The 19,425-nt window shown below is 41.4% G+C and overlaps 1 protein-coding gene across 3 annotated transcripts in view; it reads left to right on the top strand.

Annotated features, from left to right (window-relative positions):
* LOC106092844 (sodium-dependent transporter bedraggled) overlaps positions 1–19,425 on the top strand; it is a 50,322-nt gene that overhangs the window by 8,021 nt on the left and 22,876 nt on the right. For all 3 annotated transcript variants that reach the window (XM_013259772.2, XM_013259770.2, XM_013259771.2), the window contains exon 2: positions 18,550–19,369. In XM_013259772.2, the coding sequence (XP_013115226.2) occupies positions 18,556–19,369 (814 nt within the window). In that variant the 5' untranslated portion in view covers positions 18,550–18,555. The remainder of the gene's footprint in view (positions 1–18,549; positions 19,370–19,425) is intronic.

The following is a 19,425-nucleotide window of genomic DNA, read 5'->3' as shown; positions in this document are numbered from 1 at the left end:
TGAAGTTCAATTTCCTGTCCAGCAAAACAGGTATTTTGTGCTTTCTTTAAATGGAATATTGTTTCCTCCCAAGGAGACAGGTGTCTCTATAAGTATCTTGAATCTCCTGTTAAAAAGAACTTCTTCTGTCTTGCACGGATTAACACCAAGACCACTTCTGGTAGCCTATTTCGCAATTGCCCGTAGACTTTCCTGTAGTATATATCTTAGAATGCTGGGAAACTTTTCCCTAACCGCAATAGCAACGTCATCAGCATACGCGACCACTTTTAAATCTTTTTCTCCAGAGACAATAATATTTTGTTAATGACTATATTCCAAAGTAGAGGAGACAGTACACGCCCTTGAGGTGTTCGTCTGCTGACTCATCTTTTTAGATCCACAGATCCTAAGCCTGCCGTTATGCATCTTTTAGTAAGTTATTTATAATAAAAGATGACAGACCAATAGGAGGAAAATCTTTCGCCTTCGTGTGTTAGGGTTTTCCTGCTTTCGGAATGAAAATTACCTTTGTGTCCCTCCATTCCACAGGTATATATGACATGCTGATAGAAGCAGATTATACCTCCCTAAACCAGCCTAAACCAGTCTATCAAACTTCTTATCGCCCAAAGGATTTTCTGCTCGGACACAATTTCTCCAATAAACTCTGACGAATTCATACCAGTAACAACCTTTTCTGACGCTACATTGTCCGTTGGAGAGTTTCCCGGGAAATGTGTATCAACGAGTAGTTCTAGTGTTTCCTCAATAGACATTGTCCATACATTCTCTGACTTTTGAATAAACCCCACCGTAATAGGTCTCGAGGACAGAATCTTCCTTAGTCAAAAGGCCTCACATGTATCCTCCACGAAGCTGCAGAATTCTACCCAAGATTTGTTTTGAGCCTTTTTCAGTTCGCCCTTATATTTTCTTAGCTCAGCCTTATAGATGTCCCAATCGTTTGGTCCTCTTGTGGTTTTTGCTCTGTTGAAGAGTTTTCTGCACTCCTTCCTTATACCAACCAGCTCTGGGGTCCATCATGGCGGTCGCTGTTTGGCCCTGGCTTGGCACTAGGACATGCTGACACAAGCAAGTCATTCAGGGCCTTCGTGATCCGCTTGACCATTATGTCTTTTACCTCCGTAGTTTCCAATTCCTTTTATGGTTTAGAAAGGATAGATGAGCAGAATTTGTGCTAAAATTTATCCCAATCTGCCTTTCTTCTGCAGCATTTTCTCCAAGGCTGAAACTAATATGACGATGATGAGGAAAGCTGTGGTTATCCAACACAACCCAGTCGCATATTCTTCCACTTATATCTTCCGATACAAATGTAATATCTACTACCTCCTGCCTGTTTTGGGTAATAAAGGTCGGGTTATTCCCTTTATTGCAAATCACCATATTGCAACTTATAATATATTCGATAAGCAGCTCACCCCTTTCGTTGACCGAACTTGCCCATATCTGGTGATGTGCATTAGCATCACTTCCTACAACGAGGCTTAAGGTTTGAAGGTGGCATCTCTGAATAGTGTGCCATATATAGGGAAGCCAGCCAGTAATGGGACTTGTTTGATTCAAGGCTGGTTACTACTGAATCTTCAGCGCAGAGTACTCTTTGCAAGAATACAGGCTCTGTGTCTCCTATTCCCCTTACCCTTGAGTAATTTACATCCCGAAATTCTTAGTCCACGAGCCATTCCTCCACACCTATGGTTCCTGGATAAGAACCACGTCAAATCCCCCTGCCATCAGGAGGATCTTTAGTGCCGCCGAAATGGCCTTACTATGGTGGAGATTAATCTGTAGAAACCGAACGATTGTCAGGACTCAAAATTTCCACCACTGTTGCGTTAGCCTCGTCTTCTGATTCCGTCAGGAGTTCATCCTCACAAGACTGCTTAGATCTTGTTATGATGAGCTTCCGTACGCATTCAGCGGCAGGTGAGAAAGTTGTGGAACCACTCTTCCTCAGGACATTGGACATTTAGAGTGTGGACGATTCCTCCTAGATGCTTCACTAGCTGCTGCTGTCGTAGTTTTGAGTTGCGTCCTTTCCCGCTGGAGCTCATCTTGAGCCAAGTCCAACCGGATGACCCACCCATACAGGGCTTGTCGCATCCCGACAAGCCCTACCTCGATCGTGGCAGAGGGATTTTCAGTCTCCTGCAATCCACCAGACATTAGTGATATGATCGATGGTTCCTCAGCCAAAAGTTCAGCAAATACTGCTGCGTCGGCTCCTGATTCCCCAAACCCACCGCTTCTATAGACCTTCAGTTTCAACTTGTTGAATCCGTAGGATACAACTTCTTCAGACTGGTTGAGGTCTGCGAGAAAGCCGGAGTTTAGTACAAATACTGCATGTCTCCGGACACCATCAGCCTCATAGAAGGAATATATTCCTTCTTGACTAGATCCAATACTGCGCCTGGCCAGATCTCACCATTCGTTTTTAAGGCGCAACGATACATTTCAATTGAACGTTGATCTCCGAAGGAATTTAGTTTGTATCGGTCCCGATTCCAGCCTGCATCGTCACAAACTGGAGGAGACCCAGGAAATTGCGCAAGGACACAAGAGTATACTAATGACAGTCCATTGATTTTTCCTAGGCATGCAGACCTGTTCTTCTCCCTTGTCGACAACTGCCATCACCTAACTTTCCCCAGCGACATAAGCAAAGGTTCTTGGACCCATTTTATTATTGTTCACCCTAGTTCGTTAAGGCATGGGATAACCTCCAGGTGAGCGCAGCCTTTTTTTACTTTGCTAATACCACCTGGTATTATTTTGTTCGTGTCAATGGCAACGATTTTTAATACCATTAGGTATCAATTCAACGGCGTCATATTTATATTCTTGCCATCGCGCCAGAAGTGTAGTTGAGTTTAGTACTTTAAATATTATTATTATTTGTTAAACATTATATAACATTATTATAATATATTTGTTAAACAAATAAATAACATGTTTAAATAGTGCGTTCAAATACTCAAAAGCGGTGAAAATCGAAATTGTACAAATTCTAAAGACATTCTACGTCAAAAACGTGATAGTCCATTGTGTGGAAAACGATGCTGTGTTGGTGTATTCATATCAAAACCACTTCTGGGAATCGATGGATATGAAATCAATTGCTGAATACAACGAATTGAGGTTAGTCACGGTGTAACATTTGTTTTTGTAATTATTATCATAAATAATCGAAACAAAATTAGATTTGCAATGTTTTATTTTGTTCATTAGGAGGTGGAATAATTAATAACGGTTTGGTACTTAAACCAATAACGGTCTGGTGCTAAAACTGATAACAGATTGGTATTGAAATCAATACCTACTCGGTAATAAGGCTAATACCAAATCATTTTATGGCCCATCCATACCATCCGGTGTTGTTTTTGTACCAAACGGTGTTACTTTACTATCAATAACGTATGGCACTGAAATGAGCACGTTTTGTATCAACTTTTCTCTGGGTTCACACCATTAAGTGAATTTCACAGTTGGGCAATTACATTGTAATGGGTGTTATACTTTTACTAAATTGTACGAATATATCTTCTGGACAAATGTATTTCAAAGCTTAATTTTATATGAACTTTTGGCAAATTTTTCCACTTTAACGAACCATTCACTTATACCATAGCTTTTGCGAGTATTGAAAGTGCAACGGCATTTAAAACTAGTGTAACGGGCGTTACCGTTATAATAAGCAAAATTTTAGACCTTTCACCAAACTTTTGGTTGCCGTAAAATTTCGTATGTGAACATCACTAAATAATTTCTGACATAATTATCAATGATCTGATGAATATTTTTCTATCCCCAATTGCATAACCTTTGAAAAAATTTAAGGATATTTTTTTTTTGATTTAACGTTATTTTTCCGTTAGCAAAATGTAATTAGACTTAAAGCTTACTATTTTGAAAATATATAATCGGATTATACCAATTATACACGATACAGAAGCATCAACAAGAAATAATGAAATTGACAATCCCCCGATGACGACCTACGGATTCATAACACACTTCATGTTTGGAAGATGGAAAGTCAGAATTCTCTCAGAAGCATCGAGATTTTACCACGTTCATAACAAGTTGTCAAATTACAACCAAGACATCCTAGGTTTAAGTGAAGTACGACCGCCGAAATCCGGAACTATGGATCTTCATTTATTCAGGCAATGAAATCCACCGAATAAATGGGGTTGGTCTTTTACTGTCGCCGAAAGTAAAGCCAGTTCTTCTATAATACAATATCTGAACGCATCGTTACGGCAAAATTAAATTCAAAATTTCGCAAAATATCAATTGTACAATGCTACGGGCCAACCGAACCCGATGACGACGAAACAAAGGATCAATTGTATTCCCAATTCGATTCAGTGACAAGATTTCTATCAAAAGGATACATTAAAACTTTTTATGGGTGGTTTTAATGCCAAGGTGGACAATAACAACAATAATCTACAACGCATCATGAGAATGGAGGGACTTGGTGATACCTGGAATGACAATGGCGACAGATTGGTTGATATCTGCGCAAGATCCCGGCTGTTTATAGAAGGCACAAAACTCCCCCATAAAAATATATACTAATATACTTGGGAATCACTAGATGGAAATACCCGTAATCCAATCGACCACGTACTTATCAGCAAACTCTTTCTGATTTCGCTGATGGATGTAAAAACTAGACGAGGAGCCGACATCGATAGTGATCACATGCTCTTAGTGGAGCGGACTCAAACAAAACAAAGTTCATCCTCGCAAACCTAAAAGATACTGAAACAGTGCGCGAATACAAGACAACATTAACGGAAAAGCTGCAAAATAAAACCCATTCATGGGCCGACATAACAGTTAGCAGAGCAAGCCGATAATGCAGCTAATATCGGAAACATGCGTGGTGTTTTTGAGTCAATAAAACAACTACAACGGCAATAATAAAACATGAGGACGGTTGGGAATTGACAACACCCAAACAGCAATTAGAGTGATGGCGTGGTTTCTTCAGCTCCGAAAGACCAACAAAGTTCTGACGCTCCTAATCCCCCTATGCGCCGAATCCCACGCAGATATGTATCTACGTCCCCACCCACCTGCGAAGAAATTGAAGCCGTTCTGATAACATACCTGCTGAACTGTTCCGGTATGGGGCACACCCCATAGCTCAAGCGATCACCCCAATAATTAGAGAGGCCTGGGATATAAACGCTGTCCCCTCGGAATGGAGGAAAGAGATCATAGTCACAATTCCAAAGAAGGGTGGCCTCACCACACAATAAATAAAGTGATGGCAAGTCTCCTTCTGCAGGATATTTCGCCTGCACTTGACAGCATTTTGAGGAAGGAAAAGGCCGATTTTCGGCCAGGATGCTCTTGTGCCGACCACATTACTCCATGCCTATAGGTTAGGTTGAAAAGAGGATGCAGATATTAATCCGCCCCATGTTGTTGTGCGCTCTGAATACAAAAAAGTAATTTCCGTGCTACTTACAAAATACTTTATTGTTTTCCATGCCAATTCCTTAAGTTGGTTCATGTTTGGTATAGTGTCCCACCTAAGTGCCGGTATCTGTTAGATGCGAAAGCCGGCAATGACAAAGGAAATGGTCTAACGTCTCATCATCTTCCCCGCATGTCCTACATATGCTATCACTTTTCGTACCGGTTTTACATAAGTGAGCTCGTAATCCTTTGTGTCCCGTTATGATATCAATAGCTATACTGACCTCTTTCTTACTTCCTTTCAGTAATAGCCTCGCCTTCTCATGATCTGGATCCCCCCATACGTCCTACCGACCGTTTCGCTATACCATAGTGTTGCATACGCATTCGTCGCCCACGCCCATAAATTGGACTGCGTCGAACCGAAAGCCTTCGCATTAACCAAGTTTATGGACGGTAGTCCTCTGACCTTCTCCGCCAAATCATCTGTTCTTTCATTCCCCTTTACTCCCTTATGGCCCGGCACCCAAACGATGCGGATTTTCCCATACTCAGAGAAGGCGCTAATCCCCTTCTTACACTGCAAGACTGTTCGTGACCTTACTGTCCTGGTTGTTATTGCCCTTATGGCAATTTTACTGTCCGTAAAGATGTTCACATTCGACATTAGCACCACACCACTTCACGCGTATGTACCACACCACTTCGAGCATTCCGTGATCGCCCGGATATCCGCCTGCAGGACCGCATTATGGCCAGGTAGTCTAAAAAAGATCTCAATGTAGACCCCCATGCCCACTCTGTATTCTAGCTTTGATCCATTTGTGTAACATGATCTTCCAGATGGCAATACTAGGGTTCCGTCAATCCAAACATGGGTTCTTGGGTTCTCAATGTAGACCCCCAGGCCCACTGTGTCTTCAAGCTTTGATCCATCTGTGTAACATGATCTTTCAGATGGCAATACTAGGGTTCCGTCAATCCAAGAATGTGCCGCTAGCAGCATTGCCTCGCTCTCGACCTAAAGGTTCATCTCAGGTATCCAATCGGAAACCTCTTCATTTCCTTACAAGTTCCCTATCTCCGCCTCCATTATACCGCGATGGTATGAGCTGCCCCCATCCTTAATTCAGGCAGTCGCTGCCTTACACTTAATATGTATGTCAATGGGTCGGATATCTAGAATAGTCTACAGTGTCCTTGTGGGCGAGGTCACTCGCTCCGTTGTATGGTCCTTATGTTGCACTTATTCTCCATAGCAGTCCACCAAACTACTGAGGCGTAAGTAAGTATTGGTTTAACTTACGGTCCTGTAGAGCCAGTGGACTATCCTCGGATTCAGGCCCCATTTCGACCCTACGGTCCGTCTACATAGTGCCCAATGTGACACTTCCAATTCAATTTCCTACCTGATGTTTCAATACAAGGATCTTTGCATATCTTACTCTTCCAAATTTTAAGTAAATGGGCTTCTTGGGAGTAGGTGATGGTACCATCATCGGCTCCCTGTTCGTTAGGCTGCATTGAGACTCCTGTCGCTGCCTAATGTTTTAATATTAAGATCTTTACCTAGTCCTAGTCTTCCGAATCTTGAAGTTGGTAATGAGTCCATCGTTGGGTCCCTGTTAGTTGGGCTGTGTTGGATCTCTCGCCGCTGCACTGCTTGATTTTTTAGTATTAGGATCTTTGCTTATCCTAGTCTTTCCATGAGAGGCCATGATCAGCCCGTTGTTTGTTGGGCTGTATTGAGTCACTCCATGCCTATAATCATTGAACAGTGAACATTCTGTAGAACTTAATAAATACCTATATTTTAGCGTAGTTAGGTTGGTCGTGGAGGGGGGTTAGTTCCCCAACATAATCTGCAGCCCCCTCCCCCCTCAGAATTTCTGGTCAGTACATATCGTCCTCTTACCACCAAAGAGATGTAAGTCTCACTGGGAGAGGGCGTGCCTATGGCCTAATTTTGTTGACATTTTTTATCAGTGTGTTGTATTATGCCAAATACATACTTAATCGATCCATATTTGGGAATGATTTCCATATAGGCTGGTCTCCCTAATAATTTCTTGCCTCTTAAAAAAACAAATCATTCCAATTTTTTTTTTATTTTACTTGATAATGAAAAACAGTTTTTGCTGTTTTTACATTTAGCAGAAAAAATATATTATGTATTTCGGAGGAAAAATTATTTGATTTTTTATAAAATTATAAAAGTAACTAGCTGGCCCTGTGCGCCTCGATACATCTAAATGGATTTTTAGAATTGAATGCTTCTTAAATGTTATGAAAACCTGTGTCCTGAGCAATGAATATTTCTCGGATCTAGATTACTTTATTTTTTTTATCGTAAGTGTTGTTGTTCGTAAGTGTTGTTGCACCAGGTACTTGCGGATATCCGATTCGTTCATTACTCCCAAATTCCTTTCATTTATATCCTATGCCTGGGAGATATTTGGAGGACCTCAGACACTTGGTTCCTAATATACGTGCTACACCTTCGATTTACATAGCAGTTTTGGGTTTTTTCTGAGTCGGCGGCACTCGGTGTCCAAAAATTGATATCAGATTCGTACTCCACCTCCAATGACGTTTTCTTTGAGCCCCATATTGTATCGATTGTATTCTATTAAATGAATTATATAATGTTTTCTTCCAACCTATAAAAAGAGTTTATTCTTTTCCTAGGACATATCGCGTATCAGGATTCACTGAATAAGGTTAAGCCAAGCGATCAGCCGATATACTTTTTTTTTAATATTTGACAGTACTTGGCATTGAGGATGTCAACTTGTTCTCTTTTTACATTCATTCTTTGTTTACGTTTTCTCCTATATGATGACATTTTCAATCGTCAGATTTGACATCCTTAATGATGTTTATGGGGACTATCCACTTTATGTTTTTACATGTGACCTAACCTTCTATTAGTGAATCCTGATCCCGTATTAGGAAAAACGTATTCTGGAATCAATAAGCTATAGCGCCTATCGATTACCTTCTCATATCCCATGGGTTATTAGCCAATGAAAAAGAAAGAAATGGTCTGATTACAGAAGTTTCATATACAGAAGTTTTATATGAAAATTGCAATTCATTTCTTCTACACAACGCAAGGCACACAAAATTATGTATGTTTTCGATGCGAAGGACGGCAACAACAAATAACGCTAAATGAAGAAGAAACTTCACACACAAAATCATAACATTCCAACTTCATTTGATATGGTATTGCACTCGGTAATTAATGTGCAATTTTTGTCAAATGAAATTGCGCCCTTTATTCTTTGAGATATCTTACAAAACATCAAAACATGTATTTAAAATTTTCGCCATTTTCCCACTGGGATGGTACTCGAATACTTATTAAGGTTATTTTGTCCATGATCGGTTGTTAGGGACTTGTTTTCAGCAACATCGGACGCATAACTTTCTTGAATACTTAACGGTGGGTCTATCTTTTCTATGTGACTTCGCAAATAAAAAGTCTGTATTATTCATTATGGTTGTGTAGGGTATACAATTGCCATAAGCTAAGTAATATGACCTCTTCCTGAGTTTTAACAGGGTACTAAATAAAGTGCGAAAACTCGCAAGCAGTAATAAAAAAGATTCCTTCATTGTTACTTAAGCTGTGGCAAACAAGATGTATTAGTCTCATACAACAGGTTCAAGTTACAGGAAGGTAATTTACATCTCATATGGCTAATAACTCACAGAGTGTTAGCAATTGGTTACAACTATGTTGCGAAATTTCGTGTCGGCGTATTGATTTAGTGGTCAAAAGTTTTTTTTTTCTACCCTTTAAATGAATATTCTGCTAATACTTTCTGCGTTATCTCTGTTACATCAGCTTCCTTGATGTCAGGTACCTCCTGTCGGTAAATTACTCAATAATAATAACTCACAGAATAAAAAGGCTGGGCAGGAAGAGAGTGAAGATAAAGTTTCATCATATGATTTTTAATAAAAAATCAAATACATTTTTCACCCCAAGGACTTAATTTTGGTTTTTTGTTTATGCACAGTGAGCCAAACGGTGGAAAAACTGGCAATAAATATAGAACTTTTTATCTGCTAATTTGAGCGGTAAAAAAAGTTCTAGTCATGTGTAGAGGCTGTTTCAGTGGTCTAGCCCTTACTATATGCATGCTGTTGGCGAGACAGGCGATCTCCAGAATCTTTGCCCCGAGGTATGTTTCTATTAACCTCTCTAGAGTATTCAGCATAAAGGATTTATGGGGCGAAAATCTTTCGCCTTCGTGTGGTAAGGTTTTCCTGCTTTTGGAATGAAAATGACCTTTGTGTCCTACCATCCCACATGCTGATGGAAGCAAAGTATATCTCCCTAAGCCAAGAAGCCAGTCTTTCCCACAGTTTGAATTCAGCTGGTGATACATCGTCAGGGTCTGGCGACTTAAAGAAGTCGAAACTTTTCATCGCCCAAAGGATTTGTCTGAGTCGAACTCAGACACAATTTCCCAAATAACCTCTGACGAATGCTTACCAGCGACAACCTCTTCTGGCGCCACGTTGGAGAGCTTCCCGGCAAATGTGTATCAACGAGTAGTTCTAGTGTTTCCGCACTAGACGTTGTCTATACATTCTCTGACTTTTGAATATATCCCACCGTAATAGGTTCCGAGGATAAGATCTTCCATAGCCTAGAGGCCTCATTCAGGGCCTTCGCGATCCGCTTGACCATTATGTCTATGCCCTCCGCAGTTTCCACTTCTTTTTCTGGTCTAGAAGGTATAGTAGTGCACAATGTGCGCCGAAATCTATCCCAACGATGTGCATTAACATTACTTCCTACAATGAGAATGCAGAAGCGGCCAAGCTTAATGCTTAAAAGCGGTTTTACTAAATCGTGGGCCATATATAGGGAAGCCAGCCAGAAATGAGACTCATTAATTTCAAGTCTGGCTTCTACTGAATCTTCAGTGGTTAGCGACGGAAGAAGAACAAAATTTAGACTACTCTTTGCAAGAATACAGGCTCTGTATTTTCCATTCCAAGTAACCTTGAGTAGTTTAAATCCAGCAATTCTTAGTCCACGAACAATTCCTTCACGCACCCACGGTTCCTGGATAAGAACTACGTAAAGTCCTCGTGCCATCAGAAGGACCTTTAGTGCCGAAGCGACCTTACAATGGTGGAGATTTACCTGCAGAAACCAGACCAAATTCAGGATTCAGAATTTCCACCACTGTTGCGTTAGCCTCGTCTTCTGAGTCCGCTAGGAGTTCATCCTCACAAGATTCGTACGATCTTTACGTGATGGTTTCCTTACGCATCCAGGGGCAGTTCAGGAAGCGGTGGAACCACTCTTTCTCAGGACACTGTAGGTGTGGGCGATAGCTCCATAGATGCTTCACTAGCTGTTGCTGTCGAAGTTACTTTTGAGTTTCGCCCGTTCCCCTTGTCGACAACTACCATCAACAAGATATCCTTTGCAACATTAGCAAATTTTTCTGGACCCATATTACTATTGTTCGCCGTAGTTCTCTTGGGAATGGGATGCCCTCCAGGTGACCGCAGCCTTTTGGCTGATTGCGGTGTCATTTACAAAGTTAGACGTGTAGGCTTTGGGGTAGCTTGCGCAACGAAAATGCGATCCCAACTAATCGAGCCACTCTCCTAATCGGTGAGAGTTTTGGTATCATTCGAACCAAGCCTCTAAATAAAACTGAGATTAAAACTTAAAGCTGTAATTAAAAATTTTGCACACTTATTTATACAAACAGTTTCACTTTCTGCCAATGGACGAAAATCTGCTATCTGCTGCTAGCTAATGTTTATATTCCTTTAAATTACGAACATTGAAACTGAAAGGTAAAATTAATTTAAAAAAATCTCTATTTCCGAACTTTTCGGATCATCCAATTGAAGATTGGCGGGTACATCTTAAGTACACAACACTTTTTTTTCAAGCTGTCTCTCATTCACACTCTCTCAATCGTGCAGGTGCTTTGAAGAAGCCACTTTTAATTTGAAATATTGCAATAATAAATTTAATAAAACTACCGTTTGTCGCAGCCGCTCTAGGCGGGCGTTTGGGGAACGAAAAAAAAATTAACAATATATGTTGTTGATGTTAATAATGCTCTATGCATCAAACTCAATTTTAGTTCAATACTTACTAACAGTTATTAAATGTTATTGTGAACTCAAGAAATGGACATTGTAAACATTTTTGTTATATTTAACTAAAAATACTTTTTTTAAATAGTTCATTCTGCAATAAATTTCAGAATAGGTTTCATCGACCATTAAAGCTTTTTCCACTGCTTAGTTAAGTGCTTGCTTATTCCTAGGAAATTTTTGTAAGTAAAATCACTAACACATGAGGTTTAAACTATTTCATGTATACTATTGCCCGGCCGATACGGGATAACTATTAGCACCACACAGGCTGGAACTTTGAGCTCCGACTTGTGTGGTGCCCATCGTTATCACGGGAAGCTTAGCTGAAAGCTACCGGGCGCGTTCACAGGTTGCGGATGGTGGAAAGCTCCGTTTTTATGCGGAGAAGCTGCAAATGCGGCCGCGGGCAGTCAGCGATTTTCGAGAGGAGAGTCTCAGTGAGGAGTCAGGTGGCACTGGCTCTTAACTAAATACTGAGTGCCAATGATACTCGAGATGACAAGGCGAGTTATTGGCGCCTTCAAATAACCAATGGCCAACGTCAGCGTCTGTTCCCAGGTTAGGGGCGGCTGGCGGCGAGCGTCGGATCTTGGAGCAAGCGGCTCGACACAACGCCACAAACCCATACGGTTGGGGCGCTGGACCAGTAACCCGCCCCCGGAAAACATAGAACTACTATGAAAAACAAAGGAATAGTAACAACGGACCCCCCCAACGTTGACGACCCACGCAAACAAAAAAAGGACCATGATTTGCGGATCTGCACCTGGAATGTCCTGCAGTATACGCGCTGGCGGATGTATTAGAGAAGTACAAGGCAGACATAACCGCCTTACAGGAAGTGCGATGGACTGGGAATGGCGTCACTACAACACCAAACGGTGACGAACTGTACTATAGGAAGGAAGAAATTTTTGGTCCAACAATCGGAAAGTTTAGCCTCCACGAGATAACGTCCAGTAATGGGTTGAGGCTGATAGATTTCGCCGCGGCAAAAAACATGGTAGTTAGTAGCACCAGATTTCAACATAAAAATAACATAAAAAGCCACATGGCTGTCACCCGATCAAAACACGAGAAACCAAATTGATCACGTTGTGATAGATGCTTCCATCTATCCAGCGTGTTAGATGTACAATCGATCCGTGGAGCGAATATAGATTCGGATTATTACCTTGTTGCAGCAAAGGTTCGCACCCGTTTGAACATGACGAGGAAAGTACGATCTGACACTGCACGGAAGCTGGACATTGAAAAGCTGCAGACACAACAAATGGCAGCGGCATACTCCACTCGACTGACCCAACTGCTTGATGAAAGCACTCCTTGTTCCGATGATATAATGGCGCAGTGGCAAACTATTGCCCACTTCATGGAAAATGCCGCGAAATCCGTACTTGGGTACCGGAAGTCTCCTCCAAAAAACCCATGGTACGACCAAGAGTGTCGAGATGCTACTGAAGCCAAGAATGCGGCATATAGAGCAACCCTGCAATCAGTAGCAACGCGCCAGATGAAGGAGAGGTATCGGGAGAAAAGGAGAGAGGAGAAACGTCTATTCCGCAGAAAGAAAAAGGAAATGGAAAGACGTGAGTGCGAGCGAATTGAGATGTACAGGAGTCAGAATGAAGTCCGGAAATTCTACCAAAGAATTAAACACCAAACCGATGGCTTTGGTGCAGGCATATCCTCCTGCAGAGACAAAGAAGGAAATCTGGTTACTGACACAGACAACATGCTGAGGATATGGAAAGAACATTTTACCCAACTGCTAGTGTCCGATGTCGGCGGCGAAGAGGATACCGCAGAACCAATCCCTGATGATGGTATAGAATGTTTACCTCCTAGTCAGAATGAGGTCCAAGTAGCAGTAACCCGACTAAAGAACAACAAGGCAGCAGGAGCCGACGGGTTACCCGCTTAACTATTTAAGACCGGAGGCGACACGCTGATAAGGCGTATCAGCGCCTTATCAGCTCCCAAAAAGCCTTGTACAACCGAGCAGATAAAGAACATGGAGAAAGTTGGGAACCACAACCACAAGATAGTCAGTAAATTTATCTACCTCGGCACTGCCGTAACCGAAACGAATGACACCAGTTTTGAGATAAAGCGAAGAATAATACTGGCAAACAGATGCTACTTTGGACTAAGTAAGCAGTTTAGAAACAAGGTCACCTCTCGACAGACGAAGACTACACTTTACAAGACACTGATACTACCCGTGCTGTTATATGGTTCTGAAGCATGAGTACTTGTGAAGGCGGATGAGGCAGTACTTGGAGTGTTTGAGAGAAAAATTCTTCGTAAAATATATGGACAAGTTTGCGTTAAAGGAGAATATAGGCGACGTATGAACCACGAGCTGTATGACGCACAACTAGTCGTCAGACTAATTAATGAGAAAGAGCTGGATAAACCAGAGGGATGCACAGTTCGTCCCCAGCCTTTAAGTAAAGCTGGTGTTTCCGACTCGGATTCAGACAGCGACTGTGTCAATGAAACAGTCATCGCAGCCGAATCGATAGATGAGGACATCAGGATGACAGCAGAAGTGAACGATGGCTTTGCTAAGCTCACAAGCAGACCGATAAAGCGATCCGGCGCACGACGAAGGAGACAGAGGAGTACGTACCGGCAGCGTAATCGGACGAAAGTGCACGATGTTGGAAGGGATACAACTGACATTCCAAGCACTTCTACGGAAGCTGGAAAAAGCATCAGATCTCCCGAAGAGCATAACACTGCTAAAATACTGAAGAAGAAAAAGAGCTCCCCGCTTTCAAGTACTCTGGGAAAACCAAGCCAGCCAGCCAGAATTGGAAGTGTCAGATTAAGGAGCGTACTGAGAAGATTCACAGATGTTGGGTACTATGCAGACGGGCCGTAGGATCGAAATGGGGCCTGAATTCGAGGATAGTCCACTGGCTCTACAGAAGCGTGATTAGACCAATATTTACTTACGCCTCAGTAGTTTGGTAGACTGCTATGGAGAAAAAATTGCAACATTAGGACCATACAAGAGGTTCAGAGAACATGTTGTCTTGGCATAGGCGAAGCGATGAGGACCACTCGCGCTAGGGCACTGGAGACCATTCTAGATATCAGATCCATTGACATACAGATTAAGTGTGAGACAACCACTGCGGCTATGAGACTTAGGCGATGGGAGAATGGATTGAGGGTGGGAGCAGCTTATGCCATCGCGGTGTAATCGAGGCGACGATAGGAAACCTGGAAGGAAGGGAAGAGGTTTCCGATCGGATACCTGAGATGAACCTTGAAGTCAAGTGCGAGGCACTGCTGCATCGGCACAGTCTTGGATTGAAGAAACCCATCTGGAAGATCATGTTACACAGATTGATCAAAGCCAGAGGACAGAGTGGGCTTGGGGGTTTACATTGAGAACCCAGGGACTGAGATCTGTTTTAGACTGCCTGACCATAATACGGTCCTGCAGTCGGAGATCCGGGCGATCACGGAATGCGTGAAGTGGTGTGGTGCTTAACTCGAGGACGATGAGTGTGAACATCTTTACCGACAGTAAAATTGCCATAAGGGCAATAACAACCAGGACAGTAAGGCCACGAACAGTCTTGCAGAGTAAGAAGGAGATTAACGCCTTCTCTGAGGAAGGCGAAATCCGCATCGTTTGGGTGCCGGGCCATACAGGGTAAGGGGAAATGAAAGAGGGTGAAGGCCAGAGGATTTCCGTCAATAAACTTGGCTAACCCAAAGCCTTTCGGGTCGACGCAGTCCGAGTTAAAGAAGTAGGCGACGAATGGGCATGCCACAGCGAAACGGTTGGTATGTCGGCGAAAATCCTATAGTGGGATCCAGATCGTGAGAAGACGAGGCTATTACTGAAAAGAAGCAAGAAGGAGGTCAGTATAGCTATTGGTATCATAACGGGACACAAAGTAGTACGAACTCACTTATGTAAAATCGGTGCGGCAAGTGGTAGCATGTGAAGGGCATGCGGGAAAGATGATGAGACGTTGGAGCATTTCCTTTGTCATCATTTCCCGGCTTTCGTGTCTAACAGATACCGGCACTGGGGTGGAGACACAATACCAGACATGAACCAACTTAGGGGAGTGGTATTGAAAACAATTAAGGATTCCTTACTTAAAATTTTCTTGTTAGAGGTTACTTTATAGTTTTTAGAGTGCACAACAAGCCGATTACTGGTTTAGGTGTACGTGCAAAGTGGCATGGGGTGGATTAATATCTGCACCCTCTTTTCAACCTAACCTAACCTAGTTTTATATGAACCAAGGTAATTTTTATTTATTTATTTCATTTCATGCAATGCGAAGCCATCAGGCCTATAAATAATCACACTATGCATAAGACGTACTTTTTCTAACATAAGTTAAAAAACTACTCAAAAAAAACTCTAACTCTTTATGAATGTTTTATTACATGTGAGCAAAGATTATAAACTAATGGTATTATATTATTAACACGTAATCTGAGTCTGATAGATAAACGTTCGAACTTTCCTGGGTGTGACAAAAAGAGGTCGCTTGCACATTTGGACAAAACAGATGTGCTATAGCAAGCGTCATTACACATTTTCTTGGAAGTAATGCAACATTGACATATGACGTTACCGTAAATATAACTACTTTAGATTGGGGGCGGCATTTTTATCAAAAAGATACTGATGATTACATAACAAATATCCAAAAATGGAAAAAGTTGATTCTGGAGATGTTTGAACAATGTTTGCGAATATGATGTGATAGCTTTTACTGAAACTCGGCTCAGACCTGACATCTTCGATACTGAGATTTTTGTAGTGATTTTTTTAACATTTTTCAATTTTTTTTGCCTGTTAGGGCGAAGATCATTAAATTTTACAATTTTTGTTTGTTTCTCTTTCGAGGCGAGCCCAATGATCGGAGATTGCAAATGGAAAAGGAAAGCCAAAGATAGCAACACACACCAACCACTATGGGACGCGTTTCGTCTTTGGTTAGAAGACTTTTCAACCATATTAGGTGTGATGGCGTCAAGGGCCGTGCGTTGGTATCTTGTATTTGAATCGTATTAATTGCGAAAACGCATCTATGATAGAATTAATTTTATCACTTGCTCCTTTGTTTCGCCTGACTCTGGTTACGATATTTATCGGTGTCATTTACAACTTACAAGTTCAATATACGATTTGGAGTCAATAAATGACATTATCTTGGTTCAATATGCCTGGTATTTCTTCTGTGGGTATCTTCGGCGCTTTCGAACGAGGTTTGTATCAATTAAACCAGGTTCGTAGCACTACTGGTAAATTACTTGATGTGTTGTTTTGTAAATCTTCTCATTCATAAATTCATCCCCTTCCTTACTCCAGAGGATGGGCATTATCCAACGTTACATGTCTCCCTTAGGCTTATTGAATCCTTTGTGTTCAACTCTAATGATCTCGCTTCCGGTCGTGGTTTTCGGTTTTCTATGACCTTCGATTATTTCAGAAATTCAACACAGATTTTTAAGGAATAGGTCGACGGCTACGGATCGTCAGGAATTTTCAATCGATGTGTCAAAATCATTATCACGAGGAATTCATATAATGATTTTAGCAAGGCATTCGACATGGTTAATTATAGGATTTTAGTTCCTAAGCTTAACTTGACGGGGTCTCCCCCGAGACTCTTGTCTTAAGTTAATTGACTTACCAACACTTGTGAAAAGGCGTCGCATGTTGGATATCGTTCATGATTAAGTTAGTAAATGGTGGAAGGGATTTTTATTTCTTGATTGGACATTTACATTTCAATGTACCATTTCTGCCAATGAGATATTGTGTTCCACTTAGACTACCCTTTGTAAGACGCAGCTATGAAGCATATACTCCTTATTTCCGCATAATGAAAGTTTTGCATGTCTGATATAATAATAAGAGCTATCTTGGTGGATTAAATTTATTTTATTGGGTTGCCCAAAAAGTAATTGCGGATTTTTAAAAGAAAGTAAATGCATTTTTAATAAAACTTAGAATGAACTTTAATCAAATATACTTTTTTACACTTTTTTTCTAAAGCAAGCTAAAAGTAAGAGCTGATAACTGACAGAAGAAAGAATGCAATTACAGAGTCACAAGCTGTGAAAAAATTTGTCAACGCCGACTATATGAAAAATCCGCAATTACTTTTTGGGCAACCCAATATCTTAACTTGTTCAAAAGGGTTGCCAACTATGCGCGCTGTTCAAAAACCTGCCGTTTCCAGCTTTTGTTTTCTAAATTGACGTGTTGCTTTATCTTGCTACATACCTTCTCGCTCTTTCCACGCGTCGTTCCTGCCTCACCCTTGTTCCTGTTCATCAATTCATTCAAATCCTATCTATGGGCTTTTCACACTTTCTGCTCCGATTTCGGTTAGCTCGCGTCTGGGACAAAATCCGTCATTGCGGATTCGACAACATTGTCGCTTCCATTTGTATCCGTTACTGCGGATTTGACAACGTTACCGATTCCATCTTGAATCCATTACTGCGGATTCATGTGCGTCTACTGACCGCGTGTGCGTGAGTGCAGAAAGCGTTACTGCTGGTTCATCGATCTTTTATTTGACTTCGGAATACAGGGATGCTTGATCTGAATCCACTACTGTGAGTTCGACGATTACTTTACAATATAGACTTTTGCCTATCTTTATGGGTGAATGTGAGCTTACTTGTGTTGATGTTTTTACCGTTTATTTGCATCTTCCTGATTATACTAAATGTATGGTTGTATGGTTTACCCAGCTGCCACTAGCTGGTGAAATAAATAAATAAATTGTGTTGTTGTTGTAGCACTGTGTTGTACACTAAGGCGGCAGCCCTCGCCGATGAAGGTCTCCATCGGGTCAATTCGGTACATACAACCAGCTGCCATGAATATATTCTGTATTTTTATTTAGCTGAAAAAAAGAAGAAGAAACTGGTTCTGATATTTTACTGTACTTGCAGGTTAAAATGAATTCTGAAGATAATTCTGCTCACGGTTGCCGATGTAAAGGTTTGAAACTCGAAAAAACCGAACAATTTCGACATTGTCCACGAAGTGTTTTTAGTTTTTCGGTAGACGATAGCAGCAACAATAATTTACAAACGCAGTGCTGCGCGTCATCCTGCTCAGATGGGCGGTTGGCATCGAAGTCGGTTTTAAGCTATTGTACAGAAAGAAGAAGATGGAGACATTCAGCTGAATGTTTGGAAAGCTCAGGAAAAGTCAAAAGTCTTGGGAATTCAGTTAGTTGCTCACTTTCCGATAACCTGTCAAGAGAATCCATACGAAATGCATGTGGTTACGTTGATGATCTAAGTGACAATGACTTAAGGGAGGTTCACACTATTCCAGGAAACTTTCAAAGCCGTTTACCAGCCATTAAGCGGTCGTTTTTAGATGGAAAGATGTTTATGAAACGGAAAAACTCTGAAGAAAAACCGCTCTATTTAGAAGATAATCAGTCTCTTGAAGTTACTACATCTCCAAACGACGAAGCCTCTAACGCCCTTCGCGTATTAGATGCTGTTCTAGATATACACGATACATCACTCGTGGAATCCTTTCGCAGTTCCAGTCCGACAGACTCAGATACTGAACAGATAAAGATTAACGACTGCTTGCTGGAGTTGGATGACTTTTTGGACAAAATGGATGATGGCATGACCAGGCAGAGTGAAGATAATATTATTTCGGATACTGAGAACACAACTGCAACTGCTGCAAACTCCGTATTCCTTCAACGAGGTGGACATTTAAGGAAGACAGTTGGATCCTTCCCAGGTTAGTTCTTTGGTTTGGTGTTATAAAATGATTCACGAAATACTGAATATCTTCCT

The sequence above is a fragment of the Stomoxys calcitrans genome, chromosome 5 (assembly GCF_963082655.1).
Source record: "Stomoxys calcitrans chromosome 5, idStoCalc2.1, whole genome shotgun sequence".
NCBI lineage: Eukaryota > Metazoa > Arthropoda > Insecta > Diptera > Muscidae > Stomoxys > Stomoxys calcitrans.
The sequence above is the reverse complement of the archived record's forward strand: the minus strand, read 5'-3'. Positions and strand labels throughout refer to the sequence as shown.